We start from the raw sequence: 23,166 nt of genomic DNA, 5'->3' as shown, positions 1-23,166 counted from the left end.
GAGCGTGGCTTGTACGGCGTGCAGTGAAGCACAAGCCATCCAGGTAAAAAGGATCCAGATCGTCCTTCTCCCCGATAGGCATTTCTCTTTTGTTTTGTCTCTATTGCTTCTTGTATCTGCATCCAAATGCTTGCTCTCTAAGCTGCCTTATGTGTGTGCACCATTCATTTGTTAAGCAAACAACTGACACAAATGGATTTGAGTGAAACAAACAAAAGTTTGCAGATTTGTGACCAACAAAATTACAGCAGCTCTGTAAAGAAAGTTACATCTTTGTATTTCCAACTGTTTAAAGTTGGACCTGTGACATTTTTTGTTTTTGAATATCCATGGCTTCCAATGTTGCAGGAAACTCAATTGTCTTGTGTAGATTTAACAACTTATTACTTAAATTACATTTTGTTTAAACTTTACAAAAGTACTCACAAATTTATGTTCTAAATATAAAATGTAATAATGTAATTGCTGTGCTTTGCAGAGGAAAAATGACAGAACAGCAGGGAACCCCAGACCAGCTGCCAGCTGAGAAAGGCCAAGGAGGGGCTGGAGCCACATATAAGGTATCACATTTAGGAATGTTTCTGTTAACTTCACACTTGAAACCAACAAGAACATGTTTGGGTTAAAGTGAAAAGAACTCAGAAATACCTAAATATTTGGACCACATGTTTCCACTCTCTAATGGTTTCTGTCTTGTAGTTGGCAATTTTTGAGTTCGAGAACTTTCGTGGAAAAAAGGTGGAGTTGTCTGGTGAATGTAAAGATGTGTGGGAGAAGACACAAAGAGTGGGCTCAGTCATTGTGGAGTCAGGACCGTGAGTGACTTAGTTTGCCTTCATTAAATCTCATAAAATCTGAATTCTGCTTTGTAATTGAAAATGAATGTCTGCATTTATTTGTGATGCAATTTCCCCATATTGTCAGATGGGTGGGGTTTGAGCGTCCAGGTTTTGCAGGAGAGCAGTATGTGTTTGAGAAAGGAGAGTTTCCTCGCTGGAGCACCTGGACCAACTGCCACAGTAACTACAACCTGAGCTCCTTCAGGCCCCTGAAAGTGGTCAGTACCTGCCATGACACTGACTGTAGACTGTAGACATATTTGCAAGGAAGTACAGCCACTTTAACTATTAGTGTAATACTAGCAGATGTAACTTTCTGTTGATCAAATGGAAAAATGCTGTTTCTCTCTCCAGGACAGCGCAGATCACAAGCTGCACCTGTTTGAGAATGTGGGCTTTGAGGGCAGAAAGATGGAGATTGTCGATGATGATGTCCCCAGTCTGTGGGCTTATGGTTTCCAGGACCGTGTGGCAAGTGCTAAGGCTTTCAGTGGAACGTAAGATGTAGCCCTCTCAGTCATGTATATTACAGTAAATCTTAACAACCTCTACCGAAGCCATAGAGTCTTGTAGTCTTGTAGGCGTGTATTTTTTTTTTAAATAAATGCAAATGTAATGTTGTTCTGTCTCTTCTCTCTGAAAGGTGGGTGGGATACATGTATCCAGGCTACAGAGGGAGCCAGTACGTGTTTGAGCATGGAGACTTCAAGCACTGGAACGATTGGGGAGCCACTGCACCTCAGATCCAGTCCGTCCGACGTGTGCGGGACATGCAGTGGCACAAGAGAGGGTGCTATATTGCACCTGCACCTGTCCCCGCCCCTGCTCCAGCCCCGGCCCCTGCCCCTGGCCCTACACCGCCAAATCCCAACCCCAAACCCAACCCAAATCCTAACCCTGCTCCCAACCCCAAATCCCAAACTCAACCCCAGCCTTAACACTGCATCCCTAGGAACTCCCACAGCAACTGGGGAAAGCTGAAGTTTTCCTGCTCCCTATTAGTTTAGGATTTCTGACCATGCAATTTTGGAAAAGTTGAACTGACAATAATGAAACATGTATTTCTGTTGAAAATAAAGGTTTTGGCCCTGATTTTGGTCATGTGCAAGTTATTACATGATATGTATTTTGTGTAAACCACTAGGTCTCCTAATAGTAATGATGATATCATAATAGTCTGTAAATTAGTTAAGCAAGCAAGTTGGGTGGCATGGTGGTGCAGTGGTTAGCATTGTCGCCTCACAGCAAAAAGGTTACGGGTTTGAATCCGGTCCTGGGCCTTTCTGTGCGGAGTTTGCATGTTCTCCCTGTGCTTGCGTGGGTTCTCTCCGGGTTCTCCGGCTTCCTCCCATCATCCAAAAACATGCACCTCAGGTCAGGTTACCTGGTGCCGCGCTAGTGGCAGCCTGCTGCAGCAGCTCCCCCCTGAGAGCCCCCCTGCTGTAGTGAAGAAATTTCCCCTCGGGGATTAATAGAGTACTATAAAATAAAAAAAAAAAAAAAATAAAAAAAAGCTAACAAGGGGAAAAAAGACCATTCTGACTGGAAAACAAATGGAAAAAGATTGTAGAAGTGGTAAAATGTTTAAAGAGGCACTTCTTGTGAGAAGAAATGCTTTGTAGTATTTTCTGTGGCACTGGAGGAGCTTTCTAATGTCTGAGAAAACATTTGTTGATATTTCAGGATAATCTCAGTTTAGACTCAGAGACTGCAAATTTATGACATAAAGCGGTTGATTTATGGGAAAATGTTGGTGTTTTAAAGCCAGAATATTTTGGGATTTCATGGCAGGGCACTTTATCAGCCCTTTTAAGTTTGAGACCACTTACCCCAGCAAACAAGACTTGTTTAATGCAAAAGAAAACTGGTGAGACAGATACTCGTGGTGTATTGGTCAGCAGCAGCTGTATCCCCCAAATGTTAAAACTACTTCAACTTTGTTTGTTTAGCAAAGAATTAATATATTCAGAAAATATTCTGTTAATGTTCTTGATAAGAGCAAACATTCCCTCCGTGTGTGAGGCTTTGATAAAACATTGATGTGCTCAACCATCAGCTATTGGTTAAAAACCCAAAGGAGACCCGCCCATGAAGAGTCGAGGCAACCAAATCAAACCTCGCCTTCATCGGCAGACTCGTGCGGTGGGCGGGGAACGCGCAAAATTTGAAAGTTCACCCGGAAACAACGGCGATTCATTGAAGAGTACGGTGTTTCCTTTAGCATATCAATGTTTTTATGTAAATTGAAAGGAATATTGTAACTACCCGCATGGCCATTTGGTGAGTAATCTCATACAACCCGGTTTTTGCTCCTGTAGATATGAATGAACAACAAGGGTGTCGCGTTTAACGCTCGTGTGTGTTAGAAAACGAGCGTTAGCCACCGTTAACTTAGCACGCTAAAGGGATCCATTGTTGACAGTTTTCCTTCCGGAGGCAGTAGTACTTTATTTAAGCGCATTAATACTTCGATTCATCGTTTGCCTTGTGTGTTTAGGTTATCTGTTGTCTAGAAGCCATGTTGAAATTCAAATACGTGAGTCAGGGAACCCTGAAAACGCTGTCTTCCTCCGCTGACCCCATCACCAGCCGCAGTTCGCGACTCAACCAGCTGTTTCAGGTACAGTAACAGCTTCGGTGTTGTCATGGCATTACATGCACATAAACGCTGTCTCAAACGCTGTACATAGTGTAAAACCAGTGGAAGTAAGCGTCACTAACTGACTTCCTTTTCCTGTGTTTGTGTTTCGTCTCCAGGGCCGAGTCAGCCTCTGTGGTCAGGAGGGAGGATGCACTTTAGGACGGGAGGAGTTCCTGGAGGCTCTGCTGCTCCTCTACCAAGAGTGCAGCTCCCCAGAGCTCATGAAGATACACCATGTAGCAAACTTTGTCAACAAATGTAAGCACACATTCAGCACATGCAGTTGCACAAGAGTAACTTGTTTTAATCTTTGAGGCCAATACAGTCTAACTCTATCATTTGGTGTAAATGATTCCGCTTTTAAGACAGGCCTATTTACTGTAACTGAGTTCTTGTTTTTAAAGTCCTAGTCCACACGTTTTACTGTTTAAGGTGTCATCCTAAAAAAAAAAAAAAAAATCACTTGCATTTATCTGACACAATCAGCAAATATAGATCAAAACTTACTGGGCTGATGCAATGTTATTTTCAATACCAGCCAGATGGACTGTATTTAAATACAATGTGCCATTGGTATTGGTATTCTTACCACTAATAGAATGAGGTGTAATATTAGTGCTATGTTAAGAATTTTATGCCTGACTTCAGTTGGGAGAAAAATGGCTGGAAATCTTTGTGTGTGCGTCTGTAAAAACAGTTTCTGAAGTGGTCTCGGCGCTGCGGGCCTTGCAGCCAGGGCCTCATGACTTTGAGGTTCGTGCAGCGGTGGGTCGTGGTCGCTTCGCTGAGGTCCAAGTAGTCCGAGAGAAGGCCACCGGAAACGTTTGTGCACTTAAAGTCATGAACAAGACAGTGTTACGCACCCAAGAAAATGTAAGAGTCATACCTTTTTATTCAGTTGTTAAACTGTCACAGAACAGTAAAATAACATTTGAAAAGTTTTTATTTTTGTATTTTTACATTGATAGTTTGGCTCTAAAATTTCACATGTTTATATGTCGCAGTAGGCAATGCACCAACCATGCCAGTCTCGTTAATTGTGTATCAACACATTTGGTGTTTCAGAGTTGTAATCTTACAAAGGCCCACTGGAGAGTGCTGTAAGGTTGAATATATGAAAATCAAATCTGGGTACATTAGTTCACAGCTGTGCTCCCTGGCATATGACTAATAGAACAGAGCTCACTCAGAATAGTACATGAGCTGTGACAGGAAGGGATCAGAAGTGAGCAATACTCTGAACAATCTGAATGAGTGGGACTGTTTTGTACATGCCACTTATGACTACTTTGCTGGATTTGAATGGCGTCCTACTTGTACAATAAGCAACAAGAACTGAAGCCAGAAAAGGAGGTCTAACCTACAAACAGTTTGATACGTGTATTGAGGTCTTTTAATGTTTAACTAATTAAAATACTTCAAGAAAACCACGTTACATTATTAAAGCTGGTACCTTCTCAGCAATTAAGACAGATTGGTTTATGTAACCGACACTCATACAACAACAATTTGTCTAGCACTGGTGTTGCTTACATTACATGTATAAATGCTGATTGCATGGCTTTTCAATTCTTCCCAGGTGGTTTTTCATGAAGAAGAGCGCAGGATACTCTCTCTGAACAGTAGTCCCTGGATCCCACACCTTCTCTATGCCTTCCAGGATAAAGATCATGTCTATCTGGTGAGACTGCAGCACATGTTTTTTTTATCTTAAGGATTGACTGAAACGACTATTTAACGTGTCAGAAGAATGATTTCAGAATCTTCTGCTGAACACCACAGGCCAAAGGGGAATCATGGGGTAATAGATATACAGAGCAAGTGGCACACATGTTGTAATACTCACTGCTGTGATATATATGCAGGAAGTACAGTACTTTTATGTTGTAGTAAAGGTCTGGAGGTAGTCTTGTTAACTGAAATACGCTGCAAACAATTCCACTTTAGTCCCATAATTTACTCAAACGCTGTTTTGTTGTTTTAACTGTAGATTCAAGGGTTAAAACCGAACCAGTGTGGTTCATCCCCCAATTCACTGACAAAAAAGAAATTATCTAAAGCCATTGAGTTTACACACAATAGCAGTCATCATGATGATTTGACATTGTTTGTAGTAGAAGGTGTAATTAATATCGATGATACGATTTTCTAAATTTGGTCTCTTTACACAGAGAATACCAAATATTAAAACTCATAGTTTTTTTTTAATTTATATTTGTACAAATTGTTAGGTTATTTACTCCTAAGCAGCAGTAGCTCTGGCATAGAAAGGTTTATTACACTCACTTTGCCTTGCGACTGTTAAAGGAATTTGATATTTATTTGTACGGGTTGATAGTTACTTGAGTTAAAATTATACTCCCAGTCTACATATGTTTAATATGTAATATGAGAAGAGTAGGCAGCCTTTCTTCTCTTGTCTGAACTCCATTCAACAACTGGACCTAAGTGTTAGTGTAGAGCTTCAGAAATTGCTCCATTTTGCATAAATTACCTGCTCCAAAAAGTACAATATCTTGTTTTATTTTATACACAATACAATATATATTTTTATTTCAATAGAACACAGTGTACAAGAAAGCTGCATTGGAAGGTGTACTTTATTTCTTACATTTTCTTTCATGGTTGTGAGTTCCAGAATGTGACTAATAAAGCACTGGGATCAGTCAGAATAGTACATGAGGGGTGACGTGACGGGATCTGAAGTGAACAATGTAAGAAACAACTTGTATGTAGAATAAATGCTTTGAATTGTTATTGTTATCCTTCCTCAGAAGTGGAAAGAAATCACCTTGCAGCAATTTCAAGGTTTGGTTGTGTCAGCTTGGTAGCTTGAAGCTTTGCCACGAGTACAGCCTATAGTTACCAAGGCTCAGTTCACATTAATGACATAAGTCAGTGCTGGCCTCTTCAATGGACAAGACCTCTCAGGTGTTGTGGGCATCTTTGGGTTCTGCTGTGATTTAGTAGCAACAAAAATAAAAAATTTGTCACATTGCAGCAAATGAGAGAAACAAATTTAAGAGCTGCACTTACTGTTTCCACAAGCTTACAGTTTTTCACTTATTCATAAAACAGCACATAGAGCTCTGTATTTAATGTAAATGTATAAAATGAGTGAATTATTTGACTCTGGTTAAAGAGGGAAATGGACATTTTTCCCATAAAATTGGTGTCCCTTTAATTGTCTCATCTTCAGCTGCGAAGCACCGTGTCAATTTACTCACAGAGAACATCTCATGTAATCATTGTAATGGCTGTTAACCTCACAAAGAATCAAATTTTTCTCTGATGACCGAGACTGCCTGAGGTTGTAGGGAAAAGCATTTCCTGCTCAGCCAAGCCTTACATTGTATACCGCCCTTTGTTTTCCTTCCCCGCTCTCTCCGTACCTTCCTTCATGCCCCCTGCATGTCGGTCTCAGTTCTTCCTCCTCCTCTCTTTTCACTCCCCCTCTGCCTCACCCTGCTCCCTAACTGAGCATGGAGGAAAATACAAAGCATCCATCTTTATCCGTGTGTCAGAGAGGCACCCAGTCTCCGTGTTGCTAGGTAACACTGGAGAATGCTCCCCTTCATTCAGACTCGCCGACCATTCATGCGCCAGGGGCTTGCCTGTTATGGCTGTATGGCTGCAACCATATAGCTCGAACCGACTTGACCAGTGCCTTTCATCTGAGGGTGCAGACATCAGAAAAGAGAATTAGAGACAATATGACAGGTTGTTTTGTGTTTTCAAACTTTCAAACTATATATATATATATATATGTAATAATATGGTTTTTTTTGGTGGCATGTTGCCTTGACTGAAAACATGCTTGTTTTTTACCCTGCGATAACAGACACACACTGCACAAGGGTTTTTGCAGTTATTGTGGGTGTATTTTTAGCTATTGAATACCAATGCTTTGACTGCAGTATCTCAGATAAATCTGCAATAATATCCAGGCTTACATAAATTAATTCATAATGAGAAGAACCACCCTATAAGCTTAAGATGAACAGAGCTTTGATGTAAGCTCAAGCACATGTGGTCCCACACTTGTTGCTTTATTTTTCCTTCTAAATATAGACACATTTGTAGGCATTCATAAATGTTTCAGCAGCATTTGACACGTGACAAATCAAATTAAAAAAACACATTCCTTTAAATTCCTAGTGCTGATCTTAGTTTATTGGTTACAAATATGTCTGCAGGCGATGGAGTACCTGCCGGGTGGCGACCTGATGTCTTTGCTAAACCGATACGAGGATCAGTTTGATGAGTCGATGGCTCAGTTTTATTTGGCTGAGCTGGTAGAGGCCATTCATGCTGTCCACCAGCTGGGCTACGTCCACAGGTAAGACACCAGCTACTGAATCCAACCTCTCAGTGTTGAAGGACTGGCCAATCAGGGCTTTGTTGAAGAACGTGATTAAGGAAGTAGCCCCAGAAATACTGAGTCACTTTCCTTGCTTCCAGATTTGATTTGTTTTCACACAAAAAAGCCACATGTACATGATTCAGAAGAAAAAAAACTAACTTTAACTGAGAAATGTTTCGGTGTGATTTATCCTACAATACTGTGTGTGAAAGTATGTACGATAAAAACATTGATGGAGTTCACAGATGTATTCCTATATCATCAGAGCAGTAGACATGTTACAGTACATCTGTATAAGATCAGTATCAAATGTCTCTATCCACTTGCAGAGATGTCAAACCAGAGAACATTCTCATTGATCGGACTGGTCACATTAAGCTGGCAGACTTTGGATCAGCTGCCAGTCTGACTGCTAACAAAACAGTAAGTGGATTACAGAGTTTGCTCCATGTATCAATGTCAGTATTCATGACAGTGACATCATAGCGTGTTTTTTTTTAATGTTTTTCCAGGTGGCCGTTCCCACAGTGCCTGTTGGGACCCAGGACTTTCTGTCCCCTGAGGTCCTGGCAGCCATGAATGGGGGCTCTCCCGGCACCTACGGGTTGGAGTGTGACTGGTGGTCCCTCGGAGTCATTGCCTATGAGATGATCTATGGCAGGTCGCCTTTTTCTGAAGACACTTCTACCAAGACCATCCACAAGATCCTCAATTTCCAGGTACATAGACAGTCAGCTGGTCTGATACTGACTTGGGTCGTTGGTTGTATCTGATCTGTAATAGGAACTCCAGAGGAGTAAAGAAATAAGCTGTGTACTTAGTATTCTCTATATAGTCATTAAAATATGCAGTCTGCATTTATATGTAATCAGTCTATATATTATGCAAAGAGTCCTTCTTCATGTTGTTTGCCCACAGCGTTACCTGAAGTTTCCTGACGAGCCACACACCAGTAAGCAGTTTGTCGACTTGGTGCAGAGCTTGCTGCGTGGTGCGAAAGAGCGACTTGGTTTCCAGGGACTCCGCTGTCACTCTTTCTTCTCCACTGTTGATTGGAACAACTTAAGACAAGGTGAGGAGTTTCCTTTCCCTTGAGACTCCATGCTCCTGTCTTTCTAGTCAAAATGCTCAATTTGGCATGAAATGACATGGGTCCGCTGCAATCATGGTACTGGACAGATGATATATGACTAGTTGTCAAATAGTAATGTTGTTTTTAGGTGTAGTTTGTGTGTGTGTGTGTGTGTGGGGGGGGGTTGTCCACATAGACAACAAACAGTATCTGCGTTGCCAGTGGTGTTGTTGGTAGTAAAATAATGAGATTCTGTGTGCTGTTGGCAGTAGGCCAACTCTTTCCTGAGGAGGGAGAATAGGAGGGAGGTAGAGACGAGAAGCGAGGCAGACAGACTAAAGATCCGCAACTCATCTGCTTCTCAACAGATGCAGCACAAATCTTCTACGCAGGCGACACCAGACACGCTATCTGTGGCGGAAATACATGTGCGCTTGTTGAACGTCATTGTTGCTGCCGAGTTTGATATTTTCACGTGACCTGCTGATGGAAAAAACACCCATAACACTTAAATTATTAGACCTTTTTTTATTTAGACATGGTCACATTGAAGAACCACATCCCTACAGTGGTGCTGTAATTCACAAATGCAGCTGCAGGGGTGATGAGGGTTTATTTCTATTTTCAGATGAATAAACCTTCCTATTCTGAAATGATTTTCAAACATTGCTATTCTCATCTTTTCCTCTGAGCTTTTTTTGTGATCAAATTCATCCAGACATTGAATATCAAGGAAACTAGTTGTTTTTTGAAAAGGTCATGACAATTGTGAAAATATGAGGAAGTCTTTTGATTTTTCAGGAGGTTTTTTTTCAATGGATTTTTCTTAATTGTAAATTGTCTTTGAGTAATAGATATAAAATGCAACATAAACGTACCACATGAGATAATGTTTGAATGGAAAATACAGCCCTGCTTCATTATCAGTTGAACACAGATAGAGCTCTATGCTTCAGCATTGGCTCCAGCTGATTAGCTTGCTCTGCTGCAGTGAGGGAGAGGGAGTGAGCATGTGTGAATGAGTGAGTGAGAGAGAGAGAGCGAGAGAGAGAGGAGGGAGGGACAGAGGCAGCATGTGCATCAACGCGCGACTTACCGCACTCTAGTTTCCCACCGCTCTGCTCTGTTCCTCCTCCCTTCCTTTCTCTCCCCTTTCTCCTTGTTGTGTTAATTTATTTTTTACATTTATTTACTACCTGGTTCATCACTGCATCCTTTCATCCCTTTGCCCTCTCTTGTTCCCTCCTCTCATCCTTTTTCTCCTGCAGTTCTCCCGCCTTTCGTCCCTGCGTTGCATGCTGAAGATGACACCTCTAATTTTGAGGAGCCAGAGCAGGCAGCCCCCTGGCCAGCCTCAGCAGCCCAGCGAGGAGCTCTGCCAGTGGGCTTCCAGGGCCAGGATCTGCCCTTTCTAGGCTGGTTCTTCAGCAGAGCGTTGGCAGTATTGGCCAAAACAGAGTAAGTACTACCTGTTTACTCGGCATTGTTGGGCTTTTTTCAAAGTGGACCTCGTGTTTTTCTGTACTTTCTGTTCCACATCTTTGTTGGTTAAAGACCCCATGCTAGCATTGGCTGCTGTTCTGCCATTAGACTCCTTATTACCACAGCAACAAATTCCAGGTAGCCTTGTTTCAGGTGACCTAGCATGGTGGCCTGGGCAATTGGTATTGTCCCTGTCATTAGTGGTATGCCTGTTGGGGCTAAAATGGGTTTGGCCATATGCTGTGTCAGACGAGGAACAAGGAAGGGGAGGGATCCCCTTCTTTTCTGGTGCTGTCTTCTGATTCCTGCTCATATATATATATATATTTATTTATTTATTTTTTTCTAAATTGCATTGTGATCACGTGCATATTGATCCAATGCACAGATAGATCAAATGAATGGACCTGAGGATGTGAACTGGCGTTATCTTGCCATCGACACTGATTGGTATGCGGCTGAGTGTGTCAATGAGGTTTGCTGAGAAGTGGAACCCCACACATAGACACACTCCCACCCTCGCTGCTGTTATTGTGCTTTCTCTGTTACTGTGAAGCATAATGGGCTCCTGACTTTTATTGCTTGGGTTTTGGGACTGTAATTATGCTTAATAGTGTTTGGCATCTTAACCTCTGATAATAAAGCAAGGGGATGGGTTTCATTTCTGTAGCCCCATGCCAGTGCTCTAGCAGGTTAATGGTGCTGGAGACTGCGGATCATGACAGCAGCAGCAACAGAAAAGGAAGAAAAAGCGTTAGCAGATTAGACAGGAAAAAGGATGAGAGCTCAGATTGGGGGAGAGAATCTATTTCTATGGTTACAACTGTGATGTTTTGGTTTTTTTTCATTTTTTTTTTTCAGTCCCCACCCCCATCTTTACCCGTCTCATCTCCTCTTCTTATTTTCTCCCTCTTCTAATGTCTCTGTCCCTTGCCGTTACACCATCAGTCATCTGTTCATGGTTTTTAATTGAAGCCAGTCATTTTCTTTACTGCATTTGATTAAGAGGTGCTCAGAGCTCACAGAATGTGTCAAAATTGTGTGTGGGTGCATGCATATGCGTGTACACATTCTTCATTACAATGCCAAATAGGAAAAAGAAATGAACCCAGACCCAGGCATAATCAAATGCTAATCATGTGTTTTGGGGGAGGTTCCTGCTATTATTTTTGTTTATTCTTTTTGAACTTGACTGTCTGTTTGACTCCTCATTAGAAATCCTCAACAACAAAATCTCCTTAACAGCTTGCCTCAAATTTATAAGAAGCCTTCTGTGGTTTAGTGTTAGAACATCTCTGCAGTGTAGCTGGACTGTAGAGTCATAAACTTCCAGGCAAATGTGCCTTTTTTTTTTTTTTTTTTAAGAATTTTGAGTTAATTTAAGACATTAAGTATTTAAAAAAAAAAAAAAAAAGTACCATTTTAGCAAGTTGCCAGTATTTTTCTGGTTTTTTCCCCCACTCATGATTAGGCATGATACCGGTGTCCGTTGGTCAGTCTGTCTGGTCATCGAACATCTTGGAAGGATATTTTGACAACTATTGATTAGAGTGCCCTGAATGATTACTGCCAGATGACTGTAGTGGACATATATGTGTATTCACAGTCTCCAGAGGATGATTTCTTATGATTTAGTTGACCATTTGGCCTTTTATCTAATGCTATCATACAGATTAGGATTTCTGTTTACTGCTATTTTGGCAACTAATGACTCAGTTTTTCCAGAAATCTTCTGAGGATGTTCTTGGGCTTTAATAAATGGTGTCTTATGTTTTAACTGAGGTGCTGACTTTCACTGTAGTGTCACCATCAGGCTCCACATAGACACAAGAAAAATATTCTCCACTAGAGATAAACCCTGTTTAATAAAAAAAATACCAAATGCCTGTCCACTCAGGCCACTCTTGGGACAAGTTTGAACTCTTAATCCCTACTACTGGTAAAAATACAAAAAATAGTTTGTTGTTATTTTTCTATCTAGCACTTTCAAATAGTTTGAGTTTAGATTCTTTTAAGGGGATCCATTTATTGGATTACTAAATGTAATTTATGCACAATTTTAGGGAGAAATATCAGAGATGCAAAAACAATTTTCATTTGCATAAATTAAGACGCATCATTTTTGTCCAAGTGGATAAAACCCAGCTTGAAATGAAAACATCAAGGTGTTTTTCCCTCCTTTGTTGTTTTGTCTTTATTATTTTGACATAGGCACAATTTTTACTGTTTACTGAAGGTTACCTGAAAAAAATGCCTTGTTTTGTAACCCTTGTGTGCATCCTAATTGCATGTGTCTAGAATAATGTGTGTCTGCTTGTATTTTTTTCGATGTGCATGCTCGCCTTATTGTATGAATTGTATTCTGTTTTTCTACCTGATGAGCTGCCGAGCTTTTTGTTCCCCACTTTCCTTGTGCTCCTGTCTTTCTTTGATTCTCTTCAATAATGCAGTCCGCACCGGCTACTCATTTATTTTTCCTCCACAGTTCAAAGACACAACAACTACGCTATTCCTCAGCTATGAAAACAATTGCCCGGCATTTGGTCTCGTAAAAAACTTTCCATTCTGCCTACATGATGCTTAAAACTCTTAAATTGATATTTCTGCTTCCTTCAGAATATTTTGCTTATCTGGTCCAATTTTTTATATAAAGCGTACATAACAATAAGTACGAGAAATCATCTGAAGGTGGTAAAGAAGAAATCTATCAACTCTTCATTGTTTGAAAGGTTTAAGGAAAATAGATAGATGAAACAAAAGGCAAATCAATGCAGAAAACTCCCAGCTGATGACTAAGTGCCACATTATCTTTTCTTCAGCCTCCTAAACTGTTCGACTAGGCGCTGGAGAACTTTATGAATTTTGATGTCTAACATAAATTTTTAATTGCAAACACGTTCAGCTTGCTGGAACACTTTATTTAATCTAGAGTCCTGTGAAAAAGACCAGTCGGGGTGTTGCTGTATTTGTTTGTGATATAAGCCAAATGCATATGTGGTTTTCTGTATATTTGATTTATTTATTTATATATATTTATTTATTAAAAATAATCACAAAAGCAAGAACTGCCCCCTGTGCCTCTCTGCATCAAGAAACATCCCCTTGAATCACATACATACTGTATATACAATATATATATATATATATAGTATACATACTGTATATACCGTATATATACATACAGTATGTATATATATACATACAGCATACAGTATGTATATATACTGTATATACAGTATGTATACATACATATACATACAGCATACAGTATGTATATATACTGTATATACAGTATATATACATATACATACAGTATACAGTATGTATATATATATACTGTATGTATATATACGGTATATACAGTATGTATACTATATATATATATTGTATATACAGTATGTATGTGATTCAAGGGGATGTTTCTTGATGCAGAGAGGCACAGGGGGCAGTTCTTGCTTTTGTGATTATTTTTAACACTGTGAGTCAGTCTGAGTCAACTTTATTAAAGATCCCTCTGCAGTATTTGTGAACTCATTCATACAGACCCATTCAGTTATTCGGAAGACTCCTATTCGTAGTTGCCATGTCTCTGGTCAACTACAGGGTGAAAATCGACTTTTTGCTCTGTTTTTCCCAAAAGAATGGAAACAAAATAGGACATCACCATACATAAACAAGAAAAAGCATTGTGCTCACTACAGAGCTCTGTGAAGACCAACCCCAAGCAACAACATAGCCCAAATTCTCCTGTCACATTATTTTGTCAGGCAAACAGCAAATATTCCCACATCTACATGGCTGTTTTGTTCATGTAGTCTGTTTTGTCCCCAATAAACCACTATGAATAAAATATATTGGCTCTATCTCGCTTGAAAAATGCTCTGTTGAATGTCATCCTAATTGTTGTCGGGAGCCTTATTGTTATGATAATCTTCGAAGTATTCTTCTTAAAAAGAAAAGTTGATTCAATGCAAACTCTTATGCAGTGCCTGTGGCTGGTTTATGATGTGTGGGTGTTATGTCTGTATTTCAGCTGATTTAATTACTACGATAATGTCAAGTCTTGCTGTTATGTGTTATGTCTTTAGTCATGATACAAGACTGACAGTCATTCTCATTAGCTGATGTAAGACTTGATTGTAAAACAGCAGGCAGGAAACGAGGGAAAAGAGATGTGTTATGTCGTACAACCATGATCCCCGGCCAGAACCAGACCACCGGTGTTGTGTAACCGTTTGGCCACCAAACTACTTCATAAAATCATATTTTGTAGATAGTGCTTTCACAATTTTTTTTTACCTTATTTTTGTGAAAAGAATATTTCAGTAAATATCAAGTTGGTTATTGCCGACATCATGTGCACTATTTTATGGTTTGCTGCATTAAAAGTCAAAGTATTTGTATTTGATTTAAATGTCCCTGATTGTATAAATTTCCGTTGTTTTTTTTTTGTTTCATAATGCTTCAAGTACTGCGAAAGTGTCAAAATGCTGAGTCCACAAATAAATGCACGCAGCCTGTATTTAGTAACTGTGCTGGTTGGACGAGTCGTTTGGACTTTCATTTGTTTGCGATGTCGCAAACTCTTGTCATATGTCCACCCTGAACACGGCCTAATGTTCAAACTTTTATGTGGAAGAAAACACAAAGCAATAATTCCATCGCAGAGCGAACAAGCGACAAGGCTGTTGTTGGCCTGGACGTGCATAACTTGGAAAAGAATCAGCCAATCAGAACAGAGGGTTACTGATATCAGTGCACCTTACAGAAACGGAAACATCACAGCAGTTCTTGGTGGTTTAACGATGTGATGCAATATTCAGATTTTGTTTGGTGCTTAAAACCACAAAAACATCTAGTTATGGATATCAAGACTGCAAATAAAACACCAGGAAAGTGTTAAATCTAGGGCCTTTAAAAAGTGCTAAAGACTTCTGTTGATGTTGTTTCCCAGGTCAGTGTCTGCAGGCCTCAACTCTCCTGCTAAGACCAACTCCATGGAAAAGAAGCTGCACCTTAAAAGCAAAGAACTACAAGAAACTCAAGACAAATGTCACAAGGTCACTACAGCCTCTTTATGCTTTCATTCATCTTTTATTTTTCATCACAGACCTTTGTTAACCAGGCTCCAACCAATGTGTAACACTTGGAAACTCTTTGACTGGACATAGTTTAGCAAAGCCCAAAATAATTTTGTCTTGTCAATGTTCCTTTTTGGCAAACCTCAATATGTCTATTTTCATAGCATATGAATAACATTAGCATATTCGTAGAAGGAGCAAATGTTGAGGGGAAACCATATGGACTATTTGCTGATTGGAAACTAAAATCATATTTCCATATTTTGGAACTGTACATTGAGCAAAGTGAGTCAATTGTTCTGGGTTTTATTTCTAGCTGCCTTGTGTTTATTCTGGCTGTGTGGCTTAACACAGATCAAGATAGCTTCTGTTGGTGTTCTAATAAACCAAGTTAATCTTGTTTGTATAAAATTACAACTACATGTTTTATAGAATTCTTGGTTGGGTGATGAGAAATCCGTTATCATAGTAATCTATTGGCTGATGGACCCGTCTTGCTGACTTACACTAAATCATCTGTTGAAGTACCTTAATGTTCTGCTGTATTTCTTGCATCAGATGTAACACAAACCAGTGATTTCTGAAAATTGGTGTAAATTTGTCAACCTTTTGTTGAAGGCATCAAATTAAGAGGTTGTGATGTTTTCTCCGGTATATGAAGATGGAGCAGGAAATTTCCAGGTTCCAGCGTAAAATGACTGACCTGGAGTCGGTGCTCCACCAGAAGGATGTGGAGCTGAAGGCCTCCGAGACTCAGAGGGGCATCCTCGAGCAAGATCTTGCCACCTACATTACTGAGTGCAGTGTGAGTCATACTACCATCTCTGTCCGTGTGCATGTCTGCAGAGTTAAAAAAAAAAGAAATGTTTATACATAATAATGCTGTTACGTAACACAGTGTTTATTCACACATTTTGCTTCACTGTCCTCAACACTTCAAAAATCTGTGTCAAAGTGGGCCAACAGCCGCCTTGAGTTTATGTGCATGTATGTGTTTGTAGAGCCTGAAGCGGAGCTTAGAGGAGGCACGTGTGGAGGTCTCCAGAGAGGATGACAAGGCCATGCAGCTGCTGCATGACATACGCGAACAGAGCAACAAGCTGCAAGAAATTAAGGAGCAAGTATGTAAATATTCTCATTCCAGTGATCCTTTGTGTCCTCCTTCTCATCACGTTAATGATATGGTGCATCTGGATTTTTTTTTTCTTCTTTAATCACTTAAAGGTATTTATACTAAAAATGTGTAGTGAAAGGGGAAAAAAAAAACATCTTCATACTGCATCCTTTTCTGCTGATTCCCATAGTGTTGTATTTATACTATCATAGCTGATAATGGAAGCAGGGACATTATATTCCTTCTCAATGTCCCTATTACGCAGGCAGGGCTTCCCCTCTGAGGACTCCCTTGTCCTCTGCACTCTCATAAAGGTCATTCCTGCAGATGGCATCCCTGCAAGGTACAAAAGTGGAGACTTTGAACATTATGCAAGAGATTGAGCCACCCTCCACTGAGGGGACTGACACGCAGTATCTGCAATATTTAAATACACATTATTGATTCAAATGAGAAATTAATATTGAACAAGGGCATATTTTTGCAGACAAAAACCCTAAATTACATCCATGGAAACTGGGCTGTAACAGATTTGTCCTTCCTCCCCATTTGAGTAGCCTGATGTGGTCATGGGTTGCAAATCTTAATGCACAAGAAATGTCTAATGAAAACGTAAAGTTTTGATTTGTCAGAGAATTTACCAACATCAGTGAAACACATTGTCTCTGCAAAGATTTACGGACTTAAGCAGTTATTTTTCCTTTCACTTGGAGTTCTGTAGTGCAACCACGGCTTTAAAGTGGTAATTCTTGAGTTGTTATCTTTGATTGTGACATTTTTGGTGATGAATGGTCATTGCTATGGAGCATTGCAGTTTCTATAGATCACTTCACAATAAATCGGTGTCAGCAGATCTGTGAAGTACGTCTTTGTCTGTAGCACTGGCTGCAATCTCTGCCTGCACTAATAGCTCAGTTCCTGTTCAGACTTTCACAAACACACCGTTGCTGCTGTTGCTATTTTCACCTTGATTGAAAATACAAGCTAAGAATCTGCTAATGATTTTTTTTTTTTTTTTTTTTTTTTTTCAGGAAAAGCCAGAATAGAAGAATAACTTTATTTAGTAAAAACAAAGAAGAACTTGATGTTGGCATATGTTGAAATACTGCTACATTACATTTTGTAACATGATAGAAAAATAATAAACATTAATTTTATTCTATTCTTCCTTATGATTTTTTTTTTAAAAAGGTTTTAAGCGGTTTTACTTTACTTATTGAAAAATGTTTTCTTGACCCTAAGATGACAACAGTGACTTGTGTCCAGTCTGCTTTCAGCAGTTTGGTTCAAATTACCACTACTGTATATATACAGCATATAAAATGACCACAATTATATAAATCATTACATTATTTGACATTATTAGATTACATTGTTAGAACCAAATAAATTAACTTAATTGTATTTAGTTCCTAGCATCCATTGTCAACAGTTGATTGATGTAAGTTCAACTGTCAGTCTTTAGATGCACATTTATTTTTCATAATGATGCTCACTGTGTGCTTTTCGTGGCCTCAGGAGTACCATGCCCAGCTGGAGGAGATGCAGGTGACCATCAGGCAGCTGGAGGAGGACCTGTCAGCTGCCCGGCGTCGCAGCGACCTCTATGAATCTGAACTTAGAGACTCGAGACAAATGAGCGAGGATCTCAAAAGGAAAGCTGTGGAATACCAGCAGAGAATCCAGAAGGTATATTAGCACCTCGTACAGTATAACATTTATAGTTCATGAAATGGATGTGAATCAAGTGACCGGCAGAAGATTCACTTTTTGTCCCTGATCAATTGTCCTTCATGAATATTTCAGATGTTGGTGAAACAAATCAAAAGTACAACTTCTTTTGATTGTTTCTCAGATTATATCACACAAAGGAAGTGTGAGTCACATTACAGTTAGCTGTCAGTTCCTTTTGGAGAGTTTAGCACTTGATAGCTGTGTGGATATCATTTGAAATGGTCACATGGTGTTGAAGCCCCCCTGAATGCCTCCTTTTGACATGCTTGGCTGGGAGGAGACTCCAGAGTAGACCCACAGCACACTGCTGTAGTGATTACGTGTCCCTCATGGCCTGGAAGCTCTTGGGGGTCTTTCAGGAGTAACTAGAGGAGGAGTATGTGAAAAGTGCTGTCTAGGCTGCTGTGCTCACTGTTTTGCTTAATAATGTATGAATAAATGAATTACAATATGCATACTATAAAGTCAACAATTACACAAAGACAACCCAATGCACACTTAATTTGGGGAGGTTATGGCAGCAAATAACACATGTTTTTGTTTATTATAATTCCCTTATTTGCAGATTCCATGCTGTTTTTACTCAAGTGAAACAAGACTGCAGGGAGAAATTAATATTTTCATTCTCTCTTATTTTTTTAGGCCAAGGAGCAGGGAAAAGCTGAAGTGGAGGAGCTTCTCTCCAAACTTGAGAAGGTAAAGGAAGGTTCAGACTCTTCTTTCGATGTCAGATATCTATACAGAGCTATAGTTCCCCTGAAGTTTGATGAGTGAGCTCACTGTGTTTTCTTTATCTTCAAGACTAACTCTGAGCAGCAGGTGAAAATCCTAGAGCTCCAGGACAAACTGTCCAAGGTAAATTAATTTTTGTCTTGATTTTGTAATTATACTTATTTTCAACCAATTTCTTTCTACATAAATTTCTATAACGTGTCATCTTTTGTAGGTTAGGTTAGGTTAGGTTAGGTAGTTACTTTATTAATCCCTGAGGGGAATTTTTTTTTTGCTACAGCAGCATACAGAAGCAATAAGATAATAATAGAATAATAGAAAAGCAATAAAATAGCAGTAAAAAATATAAATATAAAATATAAAATACACAGTATATGCAGTACAGTATATATCTATATATATTATATACAAACAACCAAGAAACACAGTAACAGTGTTATTGTTATGTGATGGATTTTGCCAGAGATGAGTTATTGTACAGTCTTATTGCGGTCGGCAGGAATGATCTCCTGTATCTGTCCTTGTGACAGCGGAGCTGGAGGAATCTTTTGGAGAAAGTGCTCCGCTGTCCCTGCAGCAGGTGGTGGAGAGGGTGGTCAGGATTATCCAATATGGATAATAGTTTGTTCAACGTCCTCCTCTCCACCACCTTTTCCAGGCTGTCCAGTTTGTAGCCGATGATGAAGCAGGCCTTCTTAACCAGTTTGTTAAGTCTGTTGGTGTCACCGGCTCCAATGCTGCTCCCCCAGCAGACCCCAGCGAAGTACAAAGCACTGGCCACAACAGACTGGTAGAACATCTCCAACATCTTGCTGCACACATTGAAGGATCGAAGTTTCCTCAAGAAAAAGAGTCGACTCATCCCCTTCTTGTAGACAGCGTTGATGTTGGTCTTCCAGTTCAGTCTGTTGTCGATGGACACCCAGGTACTTGTACTCCTCAACCATGTCCACCTCCTCTCCCAGAACTCTCAGCGGTTGTGGAGCCCTCGTCTTCCTCCTGAAGTTGACCACCATCTCTCTGGTCTTGGCCACGTTCAGGAGCAGGTGATTTCTTCCCGCCCACTCCACAAAGTCCTCCACTACTGCCCTGTACTCATCCTCCCGTCCATCCCTTATACATCCCACCACTGCAGAGTTATCAGAGAACTTCTGCAGATGGCAGGACTCTGAGTTGTACTGGAAGTCAGTGGTGTATAAGGTGAACAGGAAGGGAGACAGAACAGTCCCCTGTGGAGCTCCAGTACCACTGACCATCGTATCAGACAGCACACTGCCCAGACGGACAAACTGTGGTCTGCCTGTCAGGTAGTCAGTGATCCAGGAGACGGTGGACGCGTCCACCCCCACCACCCGCAGCTTCTCACTCAGTAGCAGTGGTTGGATGGTGTTAAATGCACTGGAGAAATCAAAGAAAGTGATTCTCACAGAGTCACCGGTTCCATCCAGGTGAGACTGAGCTCGTTGCAGCAGGTAGATGATGGCATCGTCCACTCCCACATGAGGCTGGTACGCAAATTGCAGCGGGTCCAGTGAAGATTTCACCAGCGGCCTGAGGTGTGCCAAGACCAGCCTCTCCAGCACCTTCATCACATGAGATGTGAGGGCAACCGGTCGGTAGTCGTTGAAAAAAAAAAAAGTCTAAAAAAACTGATCAGCAGTGCATATGTATGTATAGAGAATAAGCAGATTTGTCATGTCTGCAGCCTGCTATAGCTCCCACCTAGAATAGCTTCCCCCGCGCTGTCTTGGTGGGAAGGAATTGCCCAAGCAAATCAAGATGTTTGTCTTGGGATGCACTAACAGCCTTTGACCTCCCGATATCCCCCAGGCAGTGAAAGCGAGCACAGAAGCCACTGAGCTGCTGCAGAATGTCCGGCAGGCCAAAGAGAGGCTGGAACGAGATCTGGAGCGCCTGCGAGGCAAAACCGATTCTAGTGACACTTTGAAGCGCCGCCTGAGAGAGACAGAGGTACCAGACTTAACCCACAATGTTAATCAAGCCAATTTATTAAATAATGCTTGTTTATTTGTTAATTTTTTTTTTTTTTTTTTTTTGACCTTCCCAATTCAAGTTTCTTTGTATTTAGCCTTATATTGTCATGTTTCTTGTGTAAGCAGGAGGGTAGGAAGACCCTTGAGAACCAGGTAAAGAGGCTGGAAATGGTGGAGCGGCGGGAGAATAAGCTGAAGGATGACATTCAGACCAAATCCCAGCAGATCCAGCAGATGGCTGAAAAGATCCTGGTGAGAGGGCTACAGATAAGGCCTGCTAATACTCAGCGGCACCCCACCCCTAATTTCACCCTAGCGCCCACTCCCACTCATTCAGCCCTCTCCCATTTTATCCTCACCACTTGTCCGAGAACACACATGTACGCGCTACACACACTTCTGAGCCCTCACAAATGGCTACTAGTCATCTAGTCTTTCTACATTCCTAATTTCTAACATATAAACTACAACGTTTTACCGGTGTCAGGATGAACAGGCAGCGATACAATCGAATTGTGGATTTCCAGCTCTTCAATGCAAGTTCCTTGATTTCTTTTGTTGTTTTGTATTTGGTGTAAGAGTCGACTTATTAGAATAGTTTTCACTCTGTCAGTATATTGTGCCATCATCACCTCTGTAAGTCTGGGGTTTTAGGCTACTTAAATTTATCATCTGGGTGACAGCTTTTTGTTTTTGTATGTAGTACACAATGTTGTATTTTTTTTCTATAATAAATCGTCGTATAATTTTGTTGTTATGATAGATTTATCCAATTAAACTTGTGATGTCTCCAGGAACTGGAGGACCACCTTAGGGATGCCCAGTCCACTGCTCAGCGGATGGAAACCCAACTGGTCCAAAAAGAGAGGCTTTTTGAAGACAAGATTAAGGTGAGCCAGCTTCATATTTTCTAAACTGCTGAGGATATATTTTTAAATGTGTATATATATTATTGCTGTAGTCAATCTTAGTCATGACTGACATTAAATTGGTGTTGCTGTGGATGTTAGTCAGACCTGTCACATTTCTTACAGCAAAATTTGACACTACACTAAGTACTGTTTTCACACCAGGTTGTACACTTACAACTGTGTCATGAATGATTGCTTAATCATGTGGGAGATGATGAATTTGTCAAATCAAAACTGGCAAGTCTGATAGTCATTGGTTCTGACTGGTCAAGGTTCTGGAGGCCCAGATGAAGGAAGACCTGGCGGACAAGGAGAGCCTGGAGGCCAGGAGGGCGCAGCAAGAGGAGGAATCGAGGGAGAACTGTAAACTTATCAGCGAACAGAAAGCAGTAAGGCAACACAACAACCTTTTTAAAAATTATACCCACTTATGAATTCGCTTTTAAACTTTTCTAAAGTGGACAGAGAGCCTGATGTAAACCACCTAAGGGTAAGTTTGCAACATTAGAACAGATGCAGCATTTATGATTGTGTGATTTTTAAGTGATACTATGGATTTTCAATGTACTAAATACATAAATCTCAATGGATGCAAGTTGTTTGTAAACATACATCATCTGAATTTGTTCTGACAAAATGATAGCAGGACTGAGTAATGTTTTTCCTTTGCTTCTTTACACTGTAGTTGGTTGTAGCTTTTCAAATGTATTGCGATGTGCAGTTTAAGAAGACAGATTAAATTGCAGTATGCTTCATGTTGTACTATAAAGCCTGTGCTTACATTCTAATCTGGTTAATGTGGTAGAATTGAAGCAGTTAAGAAGCTTTCAGAGGTAGTCATCTGACGTTGACAGTAGACAATTCAGGCAACACCATAATGGACACTAATAGGATTTTGCTGAAGTACAACATTCTGTTGCCTATACGAAATGTGCTGCTGAAATATGGGTGTCCCATGATTCTTAGTAGGATTTGGTTAGCAATCAAAGAGGAACATATCCTTGCATTTGAAATTGTTTGTTGGGATGTGATTTACAGCAGGTCATTGTACTGCTCTCTTCCTACAGACAATTAATGCAATGGATTCCAAGATGAAAAACCTGGAGCAGCGCATCGCTGAGCTGTCAGAGGCTAACAAGCTGGCCGCCAACAGCAGCATCTACACCCAGAAGAATATGTGAGTTAACTAGACCTTCTGCCCAC

The 23,166-nt window shown here is 40.4% G+C and overlaps 2 protein-coding genes across 8 annotated transcripts in view; both read left to right on the top strand.

Moving 5' to 3' along the window:
• The first annotated feature begins 485 nt into the window (after positions 1–485).
• Positions 486–1,847, top strand: LOC138630816 (beta-crystallin B3-like). Its single transcript, XM_069715392.1, has 5 exons — positions 486–560; positions 700–815; positions 925–1,057; positions 1,194–1,336; positions 1,483–1,847. The coding sequence occupies exons 1-5, from the start codon at positions 486–488 to the stop codon at positions 1,775–1,777; spliced, it is 762 nt and encodes a 253-aa protein (XP_069571493.1). The 3' UTR covers positions 1,778–1,847.
• Positions 1,848–3,686: 1,839 nt separating this feature from the next.
• The window catches only part of cita (citron rho-interacting serine/threonine kinase a), a 39,189-nt gene continuing 19,709 nt past the window's right edge, over positions 3,687–23,166 (top strand). For 4 of the 7 annotated variants that reach the window (XM_069711737.1, XM_069711720.1, XM_069711729.1 and 1 more), the window contains exons 1-12: positions 10,291–10,373; positions 15,352–15,457; positions 16,140–16,283; positions 16,480–16,599; positions 18,111–18,281; positions 18,969–19,022; positions 19,128–19,181; positions 20,889–21,029; positions 21,176–21,304; positions 21,847–21,942; positions 22,236–22,352; positions 23,031–23,140. In XM_069711737.1, coding sequence (XP_069567838.1) covers positions 15,395–15,457; positions 16,140–16,283; positions 16,480–16,599; positions 18,111–18,281; positions 18,969–19,022; positions 19,128–19,181; positions 20,889–21,029; positions 21,176–21,304; positions 21,847–21,942; positions 22,236–22,352; positions 23,031–23,140 — 1,199 coding nt within the window. In that variant the 5' untranslated portion in view covers positions 10,291–10,373; positions 15,352–15,394. Of the gene's footprint in view, positions 3,739–4,177; positions 4,354–5,059; positions 5,162–7,676; positions 7,820–8,172; positions 8,267–8,355; positions 8,563–8,761; positions 8,916–10,183; positions 10,374–15,351; positions 15,458–16,139; positions 16,284–16,479; positions 16,600–18,110; positions 18,282–18,968; positions 19,023–19,127; positions 19,182–20,888; positions 21,030–21,175; positions 21,305–21,846; positions 21,943–22,235; positions 22,353–23,030; positions 23,141–23,166 lie in introns of those variants that run through there. The other 3 variants (XM_069711754.1, XM_069711712.1, XM_069711745.1) reach the window with 2 other exon arrangements.

The sequence above is a fragment of the Brachyistius frenatus genome, unplaced genomic scaffold, assembly GCF_029030835.1.
Source record: "Brachyistius frenatus isolate BFR_SWC_R1_liver_20210118 unplaced genomic scaffold, ASM2903083v1 Contig_4, whole genome shotgun sequence".
Taxonomy (NCBI): Eukaryota; Metazoa; Chordata; class Actinopteri; family Embiotocidae; genus Brachyistius; species Brachyistius frenatus.
This window is presented reverse-complemented; position numbering and strand designations above follow the sequence as displayed.

Bases quoted from the DNA above. Each gene is read 5' to 3' on its own strand.
- LOC138630816 (XM_069715392.1), top strand. From the start codon at position 486: ATGACAGAACAGCAGGGAACCCCAGACCAGCTGCCAGCTGAGAAAGGC. The intron at 561-699 runs GTATCACATTTA...TCTGTCTTGTAG, and splicing joins GGGCTGGAGCCACATATAAG to TTGGCAATTTTTGAGTTCGA. The intron at 1,058-1,193 runs GTCAGTACCTGC...TTCTCTCTCCAG, and splicing joins CCTTCAGGCCCCTGAAAGTG to GACAGCGCAGATCACAAGCT.